Genomic DNA, 17,689 nt, shown 5'->3' with positions numbered 1-17,689 from the left:
CTTATATTTTTCATTTTTATTTATTTGTTCATAGATTTTCATACGTATATAATTGTCTTGCAAAAGTTCCACTTTATTTTAAACCAAATTAACTAAGTAATAGTATTTAAATACCCCTAAAATGAATATTATTCAAATTATTATCGTTAATCGTTTTAAATAGTTGCTATATTTTAAATATAATCTAAAATTAAAATGGTCATACCTGTTTTAAATGTAGCCAGCACCATATTAACAACTTCAGTAAGCATAAAATTAATAAGCCGTTAGAGATTTATTTTCTTCAAACTTTAATAAGTTAAAGAATTGGTTTTTTCCTGACTATTTATATGTTAACTCGTAATTTTATAGTCTTAATTACGATACGATATTATGCGAGTTGCTTTTTTATGATCTCAATAAACGGTATAACACGATCTCAATAAAATCAATACTAATAAATTAAACTAAATAAGCAAAATTTATTTGAAACTATTATATTTATAAATTTAAGCAAATATTAGGTCCTTACATTTGAAATTGGCGTTTTGTACGGGAGGAACAAAGTCAATTTTTTTTTGTAAAATATATTTAATTTATCAAAGTATGCACCGTTGTTATCTATGCACTTTTGCCATCTCATAGGTAGTTCATTGATCCCTTTACTAAAAAAACCATGGGGGCGAGAATCAATAAACTCTTTGTAGGCAGTTTGGACTGCCGCATCGGAGTCGAAAAATTCTTTGTCGGTTGAGCAAAGTAATACAGCAGTCGAAGCGTGTTTGCAAGTTCGATTCATGAGGTACCCACTGTTCAAGTTTTTTTATTTTCCCGATTTGCTTCAATTGGATTAATACAGTTTTATCACTTACGACAACCCGCTAATTTCATATGTAAGGGTATCCTAAATCATATCATAAATAAAAAAAATGTTAAAATTAAATATATTCTAGCTTATATTACAACATAAAATCAAACCCAGAAAATGAAATATTCAATTTATCTATGACCAAGAGATCCAATAATGTTAAATATGAAACAAAAAAGCATAAATATTAAAGTTTTCAAATACGGCGTTTACATACACTGTACATCGTTATATTAAATATACTTAAGAAAAAGGATGATTTATTAATATTAGAAGCTGGAATTAAAAAGTTGTAAGGCCTTAATAAAATACTTCTATATTTTTTTAATAAAAATATCTCTTATATTATTTTAATGTAAATACCGGTTTCATGCCCTGTTCAGCGGTCTCCAAGCTTTAAGGCTGCGGGCCAACTTCGCCGGCCGGAGAGCATCAACAATCCGGCCAAAACACAATACATTTAAGGGATTTGAAATTTCCAATAAAAATCAATTGACTAGAACCAGATTTACAAAGTTTTAGTATGACACTTAGAACACTCATTAAGTCAGTTAAAAGACACGCATACAGGGTTTGAAGACATTTAAGTAGTCTATATTACTAATTTCTAAAATGTATTTTTATTTATTTATAAGTACATATATTTATAATATTTGTATTAACAATATGATTACAACATATCCAGAGGAACATTGCCTTTTAAGAGAAAAGCGAATAATTATTAATTAATTTATTTATTAATTATTAATTTACTACTTTGATAACGTAGACAGTCAAATAAGCCACCTGATGGTAAGTGGCCACCACCAAACATACACAATATCACTATAAGAAATATTTAACGATTTAAGAATTATTTTAACGTCATATCGTTAACGCATCCCTATCCATGCGAACGTAGGTATGATGCTCCTTGTGTCTTTAATAACACGACTCACGGAGAAAAAAAAACATATTGCTCTATAGATATAATGATTCGTTAAGTTAAATCAGTCAACTAAAACCTTATGATACTTTATTCTTGTGAAGGTACATCCCCGTAATATACTCGTGAGGTTCGTGAGGTTTTTTAAAATACGAATTTCTTTTCAAAGACAGCAAACTCGTGGTCGACAATTAGTTTTATTTTATACATTTATTGATGGTTTGATCGTTTCAAATTACTATATCATTAGACTTTCTATAATGCTGTTTGTTATTTTATATCTGTTTGAGGAATATAAAGTTAAGTTTTTTAAATATCAACTATATGCGTTTACTTTTTCAATGTAAACACCTCAGAATATTAATTTATTATTTTTTGAATACGGTGTCGTATTTTACATTGGTGATTAGTAAGTAAGTAACAGCCTGTTAATGTCCCACTACTGGGCTAAGGCCTCCTCATTGGTGATTACTACAGTCGAATAAACTAACATTTACATTTTTTAGAATTAAATTTTTCATTTTATTGTTCTACTCTATATAAACATATATATATGCTGAAAACTAGCTTTAAGTTTCCTTAATACCAAATTTCAAATAGATTATATCACATAAGTTTTCAAATATCGCTTTTATCGCACACTTGAGCTAAAATAGTAGTGATAATCAAAGTCTCAAACACTAGTGTAGTATCAATTCGCCGCGTTTTTTTTAAACGGATACACAAGTCAAAGTCGATGTGTTTTATGATATACGGATATGGAAAACATAATAATTTTAAAATTTGAAATTTTGAATTAATTGATGTATTTTTAATATATATCCGTATATTTGATTAATTAAATTTGACAAAAGACTTAAACAGACTTTTCGAAGCATGACTGTTGTAAGTATTACCGACTTTCTAATTTCGAGCTGCTACTGAGAATCTTGTCAAATTCTATGAACTTTTAATGGCTCAAACCGAGATTTAAAAGGGTTAGAAGTCGACACTCCGTTATAATAACCTTATAAACTAGCCAATCTACAATCGAGCGATAGAGAAAAAACAAATTTGAGGTCCGGTCGGAAATTCGGAAAAAATATTATTTTTAGACTTTTATTGGTAGTCTTGAACTACTTTGCATTAATTAATATTTATTGCCTAGCGAACGAATATTGACTTTCTAGAAATAAATGTTAAACAGGATTCATCGATGAATATCTCATTGGGATAAGCTAATTAACATCAGTTTCATCATCATCATATATTTATGTTTAACATATTATGCAAAGTAGTAGTATTTAATGTTTCAAAGTAATGTTTAACGTGTTATCGAGATTAGTTTTCATATTTATAGAAAATGTGGGTACATTTAGATTTTTCTTAATCTAGAATTATCCTATAAATATAGATACATATTATGTTTGGTTGATGCGCGAGCTACCAGTCCGAATTTAATAATTACGATCGTGTAAGATAGTCCGTTTACTGAAGGGGGGTATATACAATAGAATATATAACTTAATATTTTCTTGACTGACTCGTTGGTCTAATGGGTAGATATAAGGCCGCAGATTGAGCGAGATTTAACCCCAGGTCGGGCCAATAAAAATTTACTGGATTTTTCTGTCAAAAATTCTCAGTATTAGCCCGGAGTTTGGAAATTGGAATTGTATTCACTTTAGTGGGAAGCACGTTAAGTCATTGGTCCTGTGCCTGAACTCTTTCCGGTCGTATCGGATTACCGTCTTGTCGGATTATTAGAGTAAGGGAATAGAGATAGCATTTGTTTGCGCACACTTGTGTACTATATGTCATGCCAGTCAGGAGGACATCATCATATAACCTATGAACATAAGGAACAGAACAATAACCATGAACGTTAATTGTTTTTGAAAACTAGGCAGTATTGCATAGGAGTATTCCTCATATGTATGGTGTATTTATAATTCAAATGTTTATCCAATATCCAATGGCTTTAACATTATTTAAAATATATATATATACAGGGTTTAGGCAGAGAATGATATTCCAGCATGATGGTTGCCCCGCACACTTTCGAATGTCCGTAAGACAGTGGCTAGACAGTAATTATCGTAATAGATGGATTGGCAGAGGAGGACCAATCCCATGGCCAGCGAGAAGTCCAGATTTGACTCCGATGGACTATTATGTCTGGGGGCATATGAAAAGCCTGGTTTATGATGTTTCACCAGTACAAACAATTGAAGAACTCAAAACAAGAATAATGAATGCTGCAAATTCTATTCGACATAGCTTGAGTAGTGTTGTAGTAAAAAGTGAATTAAGAAAAAGAATGCGTATTTGTATACGAAATAGGGGATCTCATTTTGAACACGAATTATGAATAATAAACAGTGTAATTTCGAAAGTATGGACTAAAAAGATTAAGTATTTTGTTTTTGATTTAAATTCAAAATTGCAATGACAGCTCTGGTTTATCTCTCCTTTTTTACCTATTACGCCTATTAAAAATAATCTTTAACTACTTTGCATTGAGGTCCTTTTGTCTTTGATCCAGATTTAATTTCTTAACAATAGCATTTCTTAGAATTTCCTACCTGGTCTCTTTGTTATCTAATTTTCTCCTGAGTTTATGATTGTTACTGTACTTTTTATGTACCGATGGATAGCTAAGGAAACGCAGATGTTTTTAAAATGATCCGCACGATAAGAGCCATAGTGATTTTTACAAAAAAATTGCGAGTAACTTAAAGAATCAAAATTAAAAATCGAAAAGTTGTACAGTTTTGGATCTGTAATTTAAAAATGCTTGAAGATTGTTTTTGTTTTATAACTGGTTATTATTAACTAGGATGTACCCTAGCAAGAAATACAAAAAAAAATAGGGAAAATACGTTGATTTTTTTTTTATTGAATTTTAGAATCTTAAACATCCTTTAAATAAAAAAAATATTAAAAAATTAATAACTCCAAAACGATACACTTTTGCATAAGCATTTTGGGGGTCATTTGATAGCTATTGTCCTGAACTATAACCCTTTAAAAGGATCGTGACATATTACCCTGTAACCCTGTATATGCCCGTATTATTGTAGTTTATTATAAGTAAGTATTAAGTTATTAATTAAATATGAAAACGTTTCTTTTCTATATTCATTTTATATTTAAATAAAATTGTTTTAGAAAGGATTATCACCAAAAATAATAAGAGATTTTAATCAGCCGACGTTATTCTTAGTATATCAATTTATAAATTGCTTTCACTGTCAAAGCTTAGATAAACTTTTTCTTTCTAATGATTGCAAAAAACTGTCCTTTCGATATATTCTAAATAGTGGAAGGTGAAATTAAATTTGTCGTTAATCGCGTGCAGACTAATGTTACTCTAGAGTCTTAAAATAGTTATAATATAACAACATGTACAAGTGAGCTGGCTTTTTGCGCTTTGCCTTCTTTAAATTACGGGGATTTATGACTTAACTACCTATTGCACTTATATTTATTAGTAATTCACAATAAATAACTTTTTTTTGTGCAGAATATAATAGTTTAATATATATGTGCATATATATGTCTCGACGTCGATCGATCGACGTTGTCATTGGTCGTAAAATAATAATAGTAATAATAACTTTTAGAAATATTAAGTAGGTATTACTACAGTACACTGGACAATTTTAGAGACAAGACGTTTGAATAAACGTTTGAGAAAAAAACATGGGGCGAGCGGTAAAATGTATTAACACAAATCACTTGGCTTGATACTTATTTTATTATAGTAATTGCTTTCCACCGTTAAAAAATATCATCGGATAAATAGTTGATTTCATAAAATGATATCCAATGAATGATACTAATACTATTTATTACGTTTTTTTATAGAATAGGAAGGCGGACGAGCATATGGGCCGCCTGATGGTAAGTGGTCACCAACGCCCATAGATATTGGCATTGTAAAAAATGTTAACCATCGCTTACATCGCCAATGCGCTATCGACCTTGGGAACTAAGATGTTATGTACCTTTTGCCTGTAATTACACTGGCTCCCCCTTCAAACCGGAACACTAAAATACCAAGTGCTACTTTTTTGCGGTCGAATATCCGATGACTGGATGGTACCTACCCAGACGAGCTTGCACAAAGCCCTACCACCAGTAAAATATATTAATAAAAGGTACTTTAACTAATAAGCATGTCCGATCACAGTTAGTTCATTTAGAAGTAATAAATTAAAATAACGATGTGTCTGTGTGTCGTTAGTCTGTATTTTATGCTAATATATATCTTGAGCATCAATATCATTTTTATGACAACGATTTATTAGACTTATGAAACGAAAACCGTTTCACCTACTAATACCTACTTGTTTGGAGGAACTGACACTGCTAATTAATAAATTCGTGAATACTAATTTAATATTTATAGGTTTTCTGTTATAATAGCTCCAGTTTGCACTTATAATTTTTAAAAACAAATAAAAATCTTTTTAGCTGTTATTTATTATGTAGATAAACATATAAATTAATAAACAAAATAATAAAACAGTTTTTTTTTAATATTCAATCAAAATCTTCTTAACATATATTATATTTATTAATACAACAAAAAAAATTAAAGCCACAAAAATATTCTGACAGCGGTGGGATTCGAACCCACGCCCTTTCGGACTGGTGCCTAAAACCAGCGCCTTAGACCACTCGGCCACGCTGCCTACACTATGAAGACGCGAAATAGCTTACCCCAATTTATTCTATGATTTTTTTTATTTACCTTATTTCGACTTCAAAGCTCAATAATAATAATTATTTATTTTTTATTTGAATAAATACATTATTAATTCAAATTTTCATATAAAAACATACAAATAAAAATTAAAAAGAGCTACAAACTACAAATCGTGACCGCGTAAAATGCTGGCAATTATTTTAATCATAGGTATGATATTGCGAAACTGAATTTTTACTTTTATTTAATATCGAGTTATACCATAAAAAGAAGACAATTAACATTATAATTAATATTGTATTGACTGTAAATGATACTGGGGATATAGGAAGGTAAATCTATATGGTATCTAACGGGTAGCAATAAAAGCAATACCGTAAAAGCTGTGAAAAATTATTGATAAATGAGATGGTTTTAAGGATTGATAATACTGTATTATTAAATAGTTAAAAATAATAAAAATACGGAAAGTAACGTAAGAAACATTGAAATTACGAAAAAACGATGATACTTCTATTGCTAATACTGGTCTACCAGCTGATTACCAATTTAACGAAAACTTTAATTACTCAGGCATTTTCATAAATTTAAAATCGACCTACATTTTATCTATTGCGTTCTTGGAAAACTAGGAATATTCTTGGAAAATGGGAATAATGACCTCCGGACCGATTTTGGCCACGGCTGCCTATCTCAAGAGAGATAAGCCAACTGCGTAGCACATATTATTATAGTGCACAAGTGTGTGCGCAAGCAATCTGTTGGATAGCCGACCGGAAATAGTTCAGGTGTAGGACCAACGACTTAACGTACGTTCTGAGGCACGGGAGAGTACAGACTTCCAATTTCCAGGGCTGCCACTAAGAATTTTCAACAGACATTTCAACCCATTTTTTAACTTATTCAACCCATTAACTTTTTATCGACCCGACCTGGGATTTGAATCCATCTCGGGTTCCTCGGAGTCTGCGTCCTTATATCTAGAAATACCATTTTAAGGGACAGTTATATTGTTATACATATTTCATACTTAAATAACAAATGCTTCTTGTTATAAATTTGATACGTTAGTGGTTGTTAAAAAAAACTTTAATCATACTATTTACTGACTTAATAAACGGTCATAACAATAAATCTACCTGAGCACATCATTTCAATAGAAGCGCGAGCTCAGCTTTGGTAGCGCAACAGTATTTCCAACATTACGCCGTACCGTAGTCTAACCCGTACTGAAAGTAAATTTATGGTGTTAGAACAAAATGTTGGGTTCCAAATACTTTAGAATTCAACTCATTCTCAGCTGGGCTATGAAGATATAATGTCTACCTGACTGTCTATGCCCGGCAGCCATTCTCAATTATCATAGTGCGCAAGAGTGTGTGCAAATAAGTGCATTCTCATTTATAGTCCGATGAGTATATTCCCAAATCCTCGCAGTCCGATGGAATCCAAGATTGCAGCCTTAAAAGTCAATACAGCAACGAGGCAGTTTTCCAAATTAGACAAATCAGTGCATCGCCGGTAGTGTTCAATTATCGGTGTAGATATAATAAAAAGCGCGATTCACTCAATTTATTTTGATGACATATAAATAATACACTAATGGCAAGTCTAGGTACATTCCAATATACAATTCTACTACAGTAATTGGTTAATCTAGTAGATAGTTGTAGTGTGACAAGAAACGCTTAATTGAAAAAAATAATTGTGGATTTCAATATTTTTTGTATACTTGGTATATATCTGACTCTCAGACTAAAGTTGTTTTTTTTATTGACTTAGTATTTTAAGAATATGGTAAACATTCTCGTTTATTCTCAATTAATTCTCGTTTAATTTTATAGTTTAGTGTCGATTAGAAAAAGTAATGCTCTAAAAATTTTTTTACGGATGTTATTGTTTGATAAAAAAAATTAAGAGTACCTAAAGGATATATAATTAAAACTAAAATAAAGATTTGATTATCTTTTGAGTTGAAAAACCATCAATATTTCAATTTCATCAATATTTCTTAAAATAAAATTCAATTCAAAACATTTTATATTTATTAATAATATTTTAAATAAATTATAATGTATATCCATTTTATATATTGCTGCTATCGTTCGTAAAAGGGTCTGCAAAAAAATAAAAAATAAAACAACAATGTGTTCATAATGACCTGTATAATTACCTATGTGTAAAGGAGCATTATTTACAAGGTGGACATCGATATATTTATGCCTACCCTAAATCTAGCCTTAATCGAAAACATTAGTCATTATTATAAAATCATATAATATATTAAGGATTCATTTCACCATTGATTAGTTTAATGATAATGACTCAGTGGGTCTAGACAAATTGCATATCGATTGACAAATTATTTTGTAGAATACATCAAAATGACACACTATATTTGATATGTCACGTGATCAAATAATGATAGAATATATTTGGCAATCTTCGAATGCATTTGTCCAAGCCCGCGGATATAATATACTAAAATATCATGTGGGTAAAATATTAAGGGTTAAAAATGTTTAAATGGAAATATTTTATACTCTATTTCAATACCCATTGTAATAAAATAATTATAAGCACCATTCAAAGCTGTATTAAATAATTTTAAACTCTGATATACATAGTGAAAACATACACGATTTATTTCAATATAATTTAAAGGTACTAGAAATAATTAAAACTGACTCTACTTTTGGATAATTCCAAAAAAAGGAATAGCGAGATATATTTTGGAAATTAATATTTTTAATTGAATTATACTGAAATAAATTGTTTGTGAAATAAACCCTTAAAATAACTGCAAAATAATTTCATAGATTATACATACATTTTATATCATATTAAAATATAATGTAAAAAGCTGCCAATAATTAAAAATTTACAAATGAATGATTATTTTTTTTGAATATTCAGATACAATATGGATACAATTGTTAAAAATTGTCCATGGATGAAAAATTTGAGCAAAAAAAAATGTCTATTTGAATAAAGAATATTCCCACGCCATTTTAATTTATAAACAGCATGAGTCGCGTGACCTTAAATGCAAAATGACTTAACATACAATTCGAATAGCTTGCATAACATTGTTGCACTGCTAATTATTGATGCCACAGATAATAATGCCACACATAACTCAGGACAAAAGTGACGTACTTATTTGTAATTTTTTTTAACACTTATATAACAAGAGATAAAAAATCTCCAACATTTATTTTAATTTGTAACATGTAATGCAAAAGAATGAAAAACACATTTGTGTTGTCAACAGACCTTGGTGTCAAATTTTTCCGTAAATTGTGAACAAAATTTGATACTGTGTGTAATTGTTGGTGGCTTGCCGAATATTTGAAAAAGTTGCAAGCATAGTAATTGTAACAAATATTTCAGTAGAAACGCACCATGAAGAGCAACATGTCACTTTTGCGCTGCGTTATTAACAAGCTATCAAACTTGGTCTATGTGGTAAAATATAAAAAAACCACATAAATTTAAAAATTAAAATGGTCACAGATCATATATTTAAACTAGCCAAGTTTAATATTTAATTATTTTATTTTATCTGTTAATTTAAAAAAAAATACCTATAAGCTTCTGTTATATTTATGGACTATTTGAAAAAAGAATCAATAATATTTGGTTACTGAATTACTATGTTATTGTATAAATTAGTGTAGCATTAGATCTAAAAGAATTTACAATAATAATGTACAGATACTTATACTAAGTGAGCGTCATAGCTAATATTTTAGGATATTATTTTTAATCTGTTCGCAGAGGAATGTTTTAGCAGATAACTAATACTAGCTGCGTTTTCAAGTAATCAATACTTTCCAAATATCTATTGTCTTTCTATCGTGTCTATTTATAAAAACTGTATTCATACTTGAGTGATGCATAGATTACAAAGTAAAATGTTAAAAATAATAGAAATGGTTTATCATTTTTGTTAACTCATAACTTATTATGGTAATATCAGAAACTCGCTGTTCACGAAACAGACTTTCTATATCCAATAATTTAAAAACGAATTTCAGTTACTTCGTAAAGTATATATATTATAACATTATGATTTTATTTTATTCATGACAGTACATTTATGTTCCGATTTATTATAAATGAAAATATTGGTTTACTTTCAATTAATTTTGTACTCGACGATGTTTGACTTTGTTTTGTAATAAACAAAATAAAATTGTAAATACACCAATACGACTATGGGAGTGTCACTACGGCGTCCCATAAGACACTTACGGGAAGTGTGACAAAGCGCGTCATATACAGCGTCCTTTTCCCTCTCTTTATAATCGGGCAGGGAGTATATACTGTAACGTTAGTAATTTGATACTTGTTTAATTTATCCTTATATTACCTTAAACGCAGTTAGTATTCGAAAATACATTTTAGATAACAATATTTCTCGATACACTATTTATCTAGCAGTATTATTTCAATATTTCCGAACCGTATTCCAATTTTCACAATTATTATATTAAAATTACACATACGCGTATATTACTAATTGATTAATTTATAATTTGATATAATCAATGATACACGACTATTAAATATAATTTAAATAAATTAATTGACTGAATTGTCACATATAACTTGGCAACGAAATATTAGGCGATTGTATTAAAACGCATAAAAAAATTCAAGTGATTATAAAAAAATATTGTCATCATGAAATGAAAATTGGAATCAAAATTCGTTGCGCACTGACGGAAACTGATTGTTATATAAAAAATACAACCAAAATGGTGTTAACATGTGTTAATTCAATCATAGCCGACATGACAAAAAGTCTTAAATTACAGTAAGTAAAATTAATTAAAAGTATAAAACAGAATAATGATTAAACCCCACATAGTTAGTATAAAAAAACAATTACAAAAGACTTATAAACTAGAGGAACACAAAGAAAAATTCTATAGTCAATTTCATACAGATTGTCATAACGTACACTTTACAATGCGACGCCCGTTGTTCTGAAAGGTTAATATGATTTTCTAGAACTCGGCGATACACATCCGTTTGCAAATAGTATGTGATATATGTATGTATTTAATTTAATACGCTTATAATTATAACTTTTATGTTGAAACCTCGTAAAACAAAACCAACAATCCATGTAATGGTTTTAGTTGATTATTGAAGAGAGTAATTGAATTTATTTCAATAATTCTTTTTATTTATTAAATGTTTTTAAAAAATGCAATGGTTTTTGTTAAATTTCTACTCTGGTATTTATTTTACAAGGTTTCAAATAATAACTTTATACATGACATACACAAACAAGATATGGACGTGTCCATAGATTATCGGCTACAGTTAGAATATAATCTATGCGATGAAGATAAAACTAACATATGATTGGCAAATATACAATCGAAAGAAGCGGATGGCACATTTATTTTTTACAGAACAACATTATACAAGATCTTCCGTTAAGTTTAAATTAAAACTTGTGATACTTCAACATTCAAAACACATTGGCTTTGATCACGTTGAAGACTTGACCAATAGCATCAGCTGTTATTTACAAGAAACAAAAAGATGAGACAAGAGTCGATTTGTGTCTCTCTCTTTGTCTTTTACTCTTAACAGTTTACGCTTTGGCTGCTACTGTCCAGTATATAGTACACCAAGACTTAAGACAGTTTATGAACATCAACACCTCGTTGAATTTAAAAATTTGGTCTTAAAATTGATATTTTCATAAAATTCAATTCACACAAATTCGAATGTCGATTAGACAACATTAGATCGTACATGGTTTGTACATAACAAAGTACAATCAGTACATTTACATGTTGATAAATTTATTGGATATATTTTATTATCCATATTCACAGAACAAATTTAGCCACATTATTATAGAAACGTTCGAAGCGACGAACGGGTTGCAACTGCCAATATCAGAATTTAAATTTGGAACGGCGTTATCCGCCATTTTGAATATGCTGTTTGTGTATCGTTTAATAAACTTGTGGCAGAGTTTGTTCTGTGTGGTCTCACGCATAGAACTCCCGGTTGTTGTGACCCTTCCCGTAGGAGGCTGCGGCGGGGCTCCTCTTTGGTTCGTCGAGCGCGTATGAGCCCTCGTCCTTCTTACGCATGCGGTATACTATGAACATGACCACCAGAATCGCACATAGCAGTCCTACCACCGCTCCGCCGATCACAGCTGAAATAGAAACAATATTTGATGATTACTATTATATGACGTTTTAATCATGCAACAAATTATTTAACTAAGAAAAATTAAATAAGTATACATAAAGTATAGTAATTTGCTTTAGCCTAAATAAAGTGATCTTTTTATAATATATACCATTTTAATAAAAAATTTGTCACTATATGTTGTAGCAAATTTTCTAATCTGAGGTTTTATTGTCTTAGTTGACTTTCGTCTATTTGAAAATTTTCGGTAAAGCCCGTAAATATAAATTTGAATTACAAGAACATATAACGTATTGACCTCCTAATCGATTTTGTTCACGGCGGTCATCCTCAACGGAGAATGTCCAACTACACTGAAAATATTACAGTGCTCGAGTGTGTTAACACAGGCGCACTCTCCATTTTATCACATATTATCCGATGGGACGGCTATCGAACACGTCTGGAGATAGTTTAGGCGCAGGAACAATGGCTTTATGGAGTGCTACAGCTAAGAATTTCTTGACAGAAATAACCAATAACATTTTACTGGCCCAACCAGGAATCAAACCAATACTTTGAATTTAATTGTTGCTTAGTACTAACTATGAATAAAAACATAGGTTCAATGTTATGAATGTTAACTGACCCGCAAGTATGCCAGGCTGCGCGAAAAAGCTGGTGGCGCGATCCTCGGACTTAGCGTTCATGATGAACACGACGTTATCCGCCGGACGCGACTCCGGTTCGAGGTTCGAACCAGACTTGTCTTGGTCCTGAAATTAGAAAAAAAAAACAAAGTTACAATCATCATCATTTGCCTGACTCCCGTTCACTTAAGGTCGGTGTAGTTTGAACACTGGACAAAAAAATATACTTACAATAGGCGGGTTTATGTCTTCCCCGGATATACTAATGTCTGTCTGATCTGGACGAGGAGACTGTTCCTCCGATCCGCGTGTGTCTGGTGCTTCCTCTGGTTTAGATAATATACGAGCTGTAACGTTTAAATATATAATTACACTCATGTATAGGAATGTTCTATTATTAGCTGTCACTAATTGATTAGTAAGCGTTCCTTTTTTTAAATCAGGACGATCAGATTTAGAAGCTTGTACTAAATATCAAACTGAATAATTATAATTATAATGGTGTCTTCTGAAGAATCGAGTACTATTCTAAGTGTGGATGGTTAACACGTTAAACACTAGCTCGAGATAAAGTCTATTAATATATTATTATGTACGTAGTATGATATTTTGTTTGTATACTTTATTCTTTATAATTTCAAATTCTTTCAGAAGTTGTTTTTAATAAACGTAGTATATACGACATATTTATAGAATGACGAAGACTGTTGTTGTCGATGGTTTCTATGTTAGGTATAATTTGGATTTGGAAAAGGAATATTAGCATGATACGACAAAAATTTAAAAGTGATAAGAAAATATATTAAAAGTCGAAAATTACACGTGAATGACACAACGTAGAGCAAATTATAAATCTTTTCTAATATGCGAAACATGCTAGAGGTTTGATTTGAAAATGGAATATTATAAAAAAATTAAAGTAGGTAATTCGAAAATGTTTTTTTGAAACAAAACTATACAGTTGTTATTATTTTCAAAGCTAGGAAACTAAAATTTTTACATACTTGGTTAACAAGGATAATAACCGTGATGTTTGAATTTATACTCCTTAATAATAACGATACCGTAATTATTAATAATAAATAATCAAAGATTTCGTCAGTAATAAAGTAACTAAAATACCACGAGTATAAACGTCAACAAAAAAACTGAAATCTCACAATTAATATAAAAAGCAGCGAAATACAGAAGAAATTCTTTAGTTTATAACTTTTAAATGTAATAGTTTTATTTCAATTGTAAAGTTGTCACGGAAACCGTTACAATGATATGATTCCATGCACATTTTGATAACATTAAAACTTACCAAATTCCTTGGAGACTATAAAATGATTATTATATTTTATTTCGACTTAACACTTGCTATGAATTTTATAAAATTTAAACAACACTGGATTATTACGTTAAGCGTTTAGGGAAATATAGTGGGATTAATTGTTTTCATTGTGAACAACGTTAACTTCTATGTTCTAGCTGATCATAATTAAACACAAATCAAGTTCACAGCGCTGGTTGCGTGTTAATATCGCAACGACAGCAAAACTATGCGATTACAAAATTCAATATGACCTGAACAAGGCAATAAGTACACCATTGTTGACACTATTAAATGTAGTTGATCCATTTAAATAGATTAATCAATGCTGTGAAATCATATATAAGGGCACAATGTACTTATGTATTTAATACAGACACCTACCTACTAGCCAAATTATCCAATGAGTATAATTATGTTAACAACAAGCCGGATTTAAGAAGATAAGAAATTATAATAATACGCTGCTGGTTAAATACACACATTTAAATGTAATTTGTATGTAAATATGGAATTGTTTAACTACTTTATTAACTTGAAACAGAACTAGATTAAATGATGATGATGATATGTTCAAAATGAAACAATTCCATATTTATAAAATAAAGGAACTAATAACGGCAACAAAACTGGCATGCTTCAGCCTCTACTCACGACTGACTACATCGAACTTGTCTACTGGCAGGATTGTGGGTGCGGTTTCCGGAACCGAGTCGATCATGTGCTCCTCCGAATAGTCTGAATCGAAGTCACCCGGTTCCGGTGTCGTGGTGGTACGTAGAGTGAAGTCTTCGTCATCCTCAGGCGCATTGGGTGCGTCACCTGAACCGGCGCGGCCGTCCTCGTCGTCCGGACCGGGCCCGGGACCCCACCCGGAGCCGGAGCTCTCGTCGATCTCTACACCGGAACCATCATCGTCGATGAATAGATCCTTGTCTGACGCGAGCGGGTCGTCGTGCTGGTGTACTGCGCCTTCCGTTGACGGAACGCCAGTTGCACCCTCCTGAAATCGATTAATTATTTGTTTTAAGTTTTTGTCATAATTATTCTCTTCATAAATGGTAAAACGGATGGATGTAACTACAAAAAAATAAAATAAAAAGAATACAAAAAGAAATAACATTCACGTTAGATACAATGTTGAACTTAAATGTCTATGTAGGTGTATCTGAAGAAAACACTAGTTTTATTTACAATAAATTTATTTAGACTTTAATTTCGTATTTCTAATTTCCAAAGCATTCGCCTGAAGTGTTAAAAAATTAATGACGTCTTTGACGTCTACCTAGCTATAGATCGAGTAAGCGACCTATTTCTAGAAAGTTCAACAAGGTATTAAATATGCAATTGATGCAATCAAGTCACATGAAACTTTCAGCAATTCCGAAGCACTTTCGCACAATAAACTAAATAAATCATATGTGCACATTTAAAACGAATATTTAATAAAAAACAGGAATAAACAGCAGTCAAGAGGGATTGTCCACGTCATCATGAAGTGGGCTAAAGTGGTCAATGCTCAATGACGCTTATATTAAAGGATATCTTACCTAGGAATGTCCGATTGCTGAAGGTTTTTCTTAGATACAAAGGTTTGTTATTAACGTTAATAGGTTACAAAGCTGTGGCAGTGTCCTTTTGGTTAGCGTAAGTTGTGTAGTGACGGTAGACGATCGATAGACTTTCGTGACTAGTGGAAGGGGGAGGAAGGTCTGACGCGGCCCGTGTTCCCGACGCTCGCCAACAGATGCCGGGTTTGGTTTTGGAAGGCTTTCAAGGAAATTTCAGGCTCTTGCGTTAGAGTGCGCTGTGAGCGTAACACTATATTGCGATATTAATGTTAAATTGTTTGTTTTTTGTTTTAAATATTTATTATGACGGATTAAACATATTTACACAAAATATACTTCTTTACTTTTAATAAATAAAGTTTCAATATATTATGCTTATCCTGTACTAATAGTATACTACGATGCAGTTAAAAGTAAAACATTGTTCCCGCTTAAAATTATAAATACAATCGCAGCACATTTTTATTTAATGTAACACGTATAATATTTTTAAGGATATAATTATTAATTAATAAGTCTTCAATAGATATAAAATACACCTTGTATTTTATCTTGGGGATTAACTTGTGTACTACTTTTTGCAAATAATGCCGCAAGCCTCATCTCCATAGCTAACTTCCATCTGATGGCGTAAAGAAGTGTAAGGAAGCAACCTAATAATGTTCAAGCGAAGTAAATGATAAAAAAAATATATTTTTCTTAGATTTCTCATGAAATGTTGACAATGGAAATCTCTATTAGCTGCGGGTCGCCGTTTCTGGTTTTTACGTAATTCGTACAAATCCCCAGGTATCACCCGAACACGTCGCGTTTATCCCCATTTCTGATTACTCCGTTATATCTATTTAATACCGGTTCTTAATGAGAAATATTTATCTGGGCCAGATAATGGGGATTTGACTGTATACCGAAATGCCTTATTCGTTTCAATTAATTTGTTTACAGATTATATATTTACTCCCTTATTGTACTTTACACGTGCTGGTTTTATAAAATTTATAATGTATGTTTGTTCATAGTTATACTCTAAAATATATAAGATGACGAAATTAGATTCCTGATGATTTCGTAATTACATAATTTCAGGACTTTGAGGGGTAGATATGGCCCAGTGAAATGGGTTCTCCGCTAATTTTATGTCCTAAATTAATGTTCATAATTCTTCTGGTTTTCAATAGTAAAGGAAATAATGTTAGAAAGATTTGGAAGATATTAAACCCATGTATATTTTACCTGTGTATGTGTGTAGCGTGGTGGAATTAGCACGAGAGCTTTTTCCTAACCAGAAAGCCTTTGCCCAGCGCTTTGATCTTTACGAGGTGTTACTTTTTACAGGCTTGTTTTTAGCTTATTATATAATACAGGTGGTATTGTCTGTGCGTAAAGATATTGCAAGAGAATTAAATAAAGTTATGTAATTAACAATATCTCACGAATTCACGATGCTGAAATTTTGTTTATGTTTTAGTACATAAAATAAACAAGAGCTTATTTTTTTTTAATTACTAATTTTGGAGATG

General features: G+C 30.9%; 1 protein-coding gene and 1 non-coding gene across 3 annotated transcripts in view; both read right to left on the bottom strand.

The window, feature by feature from the left end:
• Positions 1-6,371: 6,371 nt before the first annotated feature.
• Trnal-uag (transfer RNA leucine (anticodon UAG)) lies at positions 6,372-6,451 on the bottom strand. Its single transcript has one exon. It is a non-coding gene; the product is annotated as a tRNA-Leu (tRNA).
• A 2,162-nt stretch (positions 6,452-8,613) lies between these two features.
• LOC126769371 (syndecan) overlaps positions 8,614-17,689 on the bottom strand; it is a 248,851-nt gene continuing 239,775 nt past the window's right edge. The window contains exons 2-5 of one of the 2 annotated variants that reach the window (XM_050488107.1): positions 15,421-15,601; positions 13,515-13,630; positions 13,283-13,409; positions 8,614-12,658 (exon numbers count right to left, since the gene is read on the bottom strand). In XM_050488107.1, the coding sequence (XP_050344064.1) occupies positions 12,486-12,658; positions 13,283-13,409; positions 13,515-13,630; positions 15,421-15,601 (597 nt within the window). In that variant the 3' untranslated portion in view covers positions 8,614-12,485. Of the gene's footprint in view, positions 12,659-13,282; positions 13,410-13,514; positions 13,631-15,252; positions 15,602-17,689 lie in introns of both variants that reach the window. The other variant, XM_050488098.1, reaches the window with a different exon arrangement.

Source organism: Nymphalis io, chromosome 1 (genome assembly GCF_905147045.1).
Source record: "Nymphalis io chromosome 1, ilAglIoxx1.1, whole genome shotgun sequence".
Taxonomy (NCBI): domain Eukaryota; kingdom Metazoa; phylum Arthropoda; class Insecta; order Lepidoptera; family Nymphalidae; genus Nymphalis; species Nymphalis io.
This window is presented reverse-complemented; position numbering and strand designations above follow the sequence as displayed.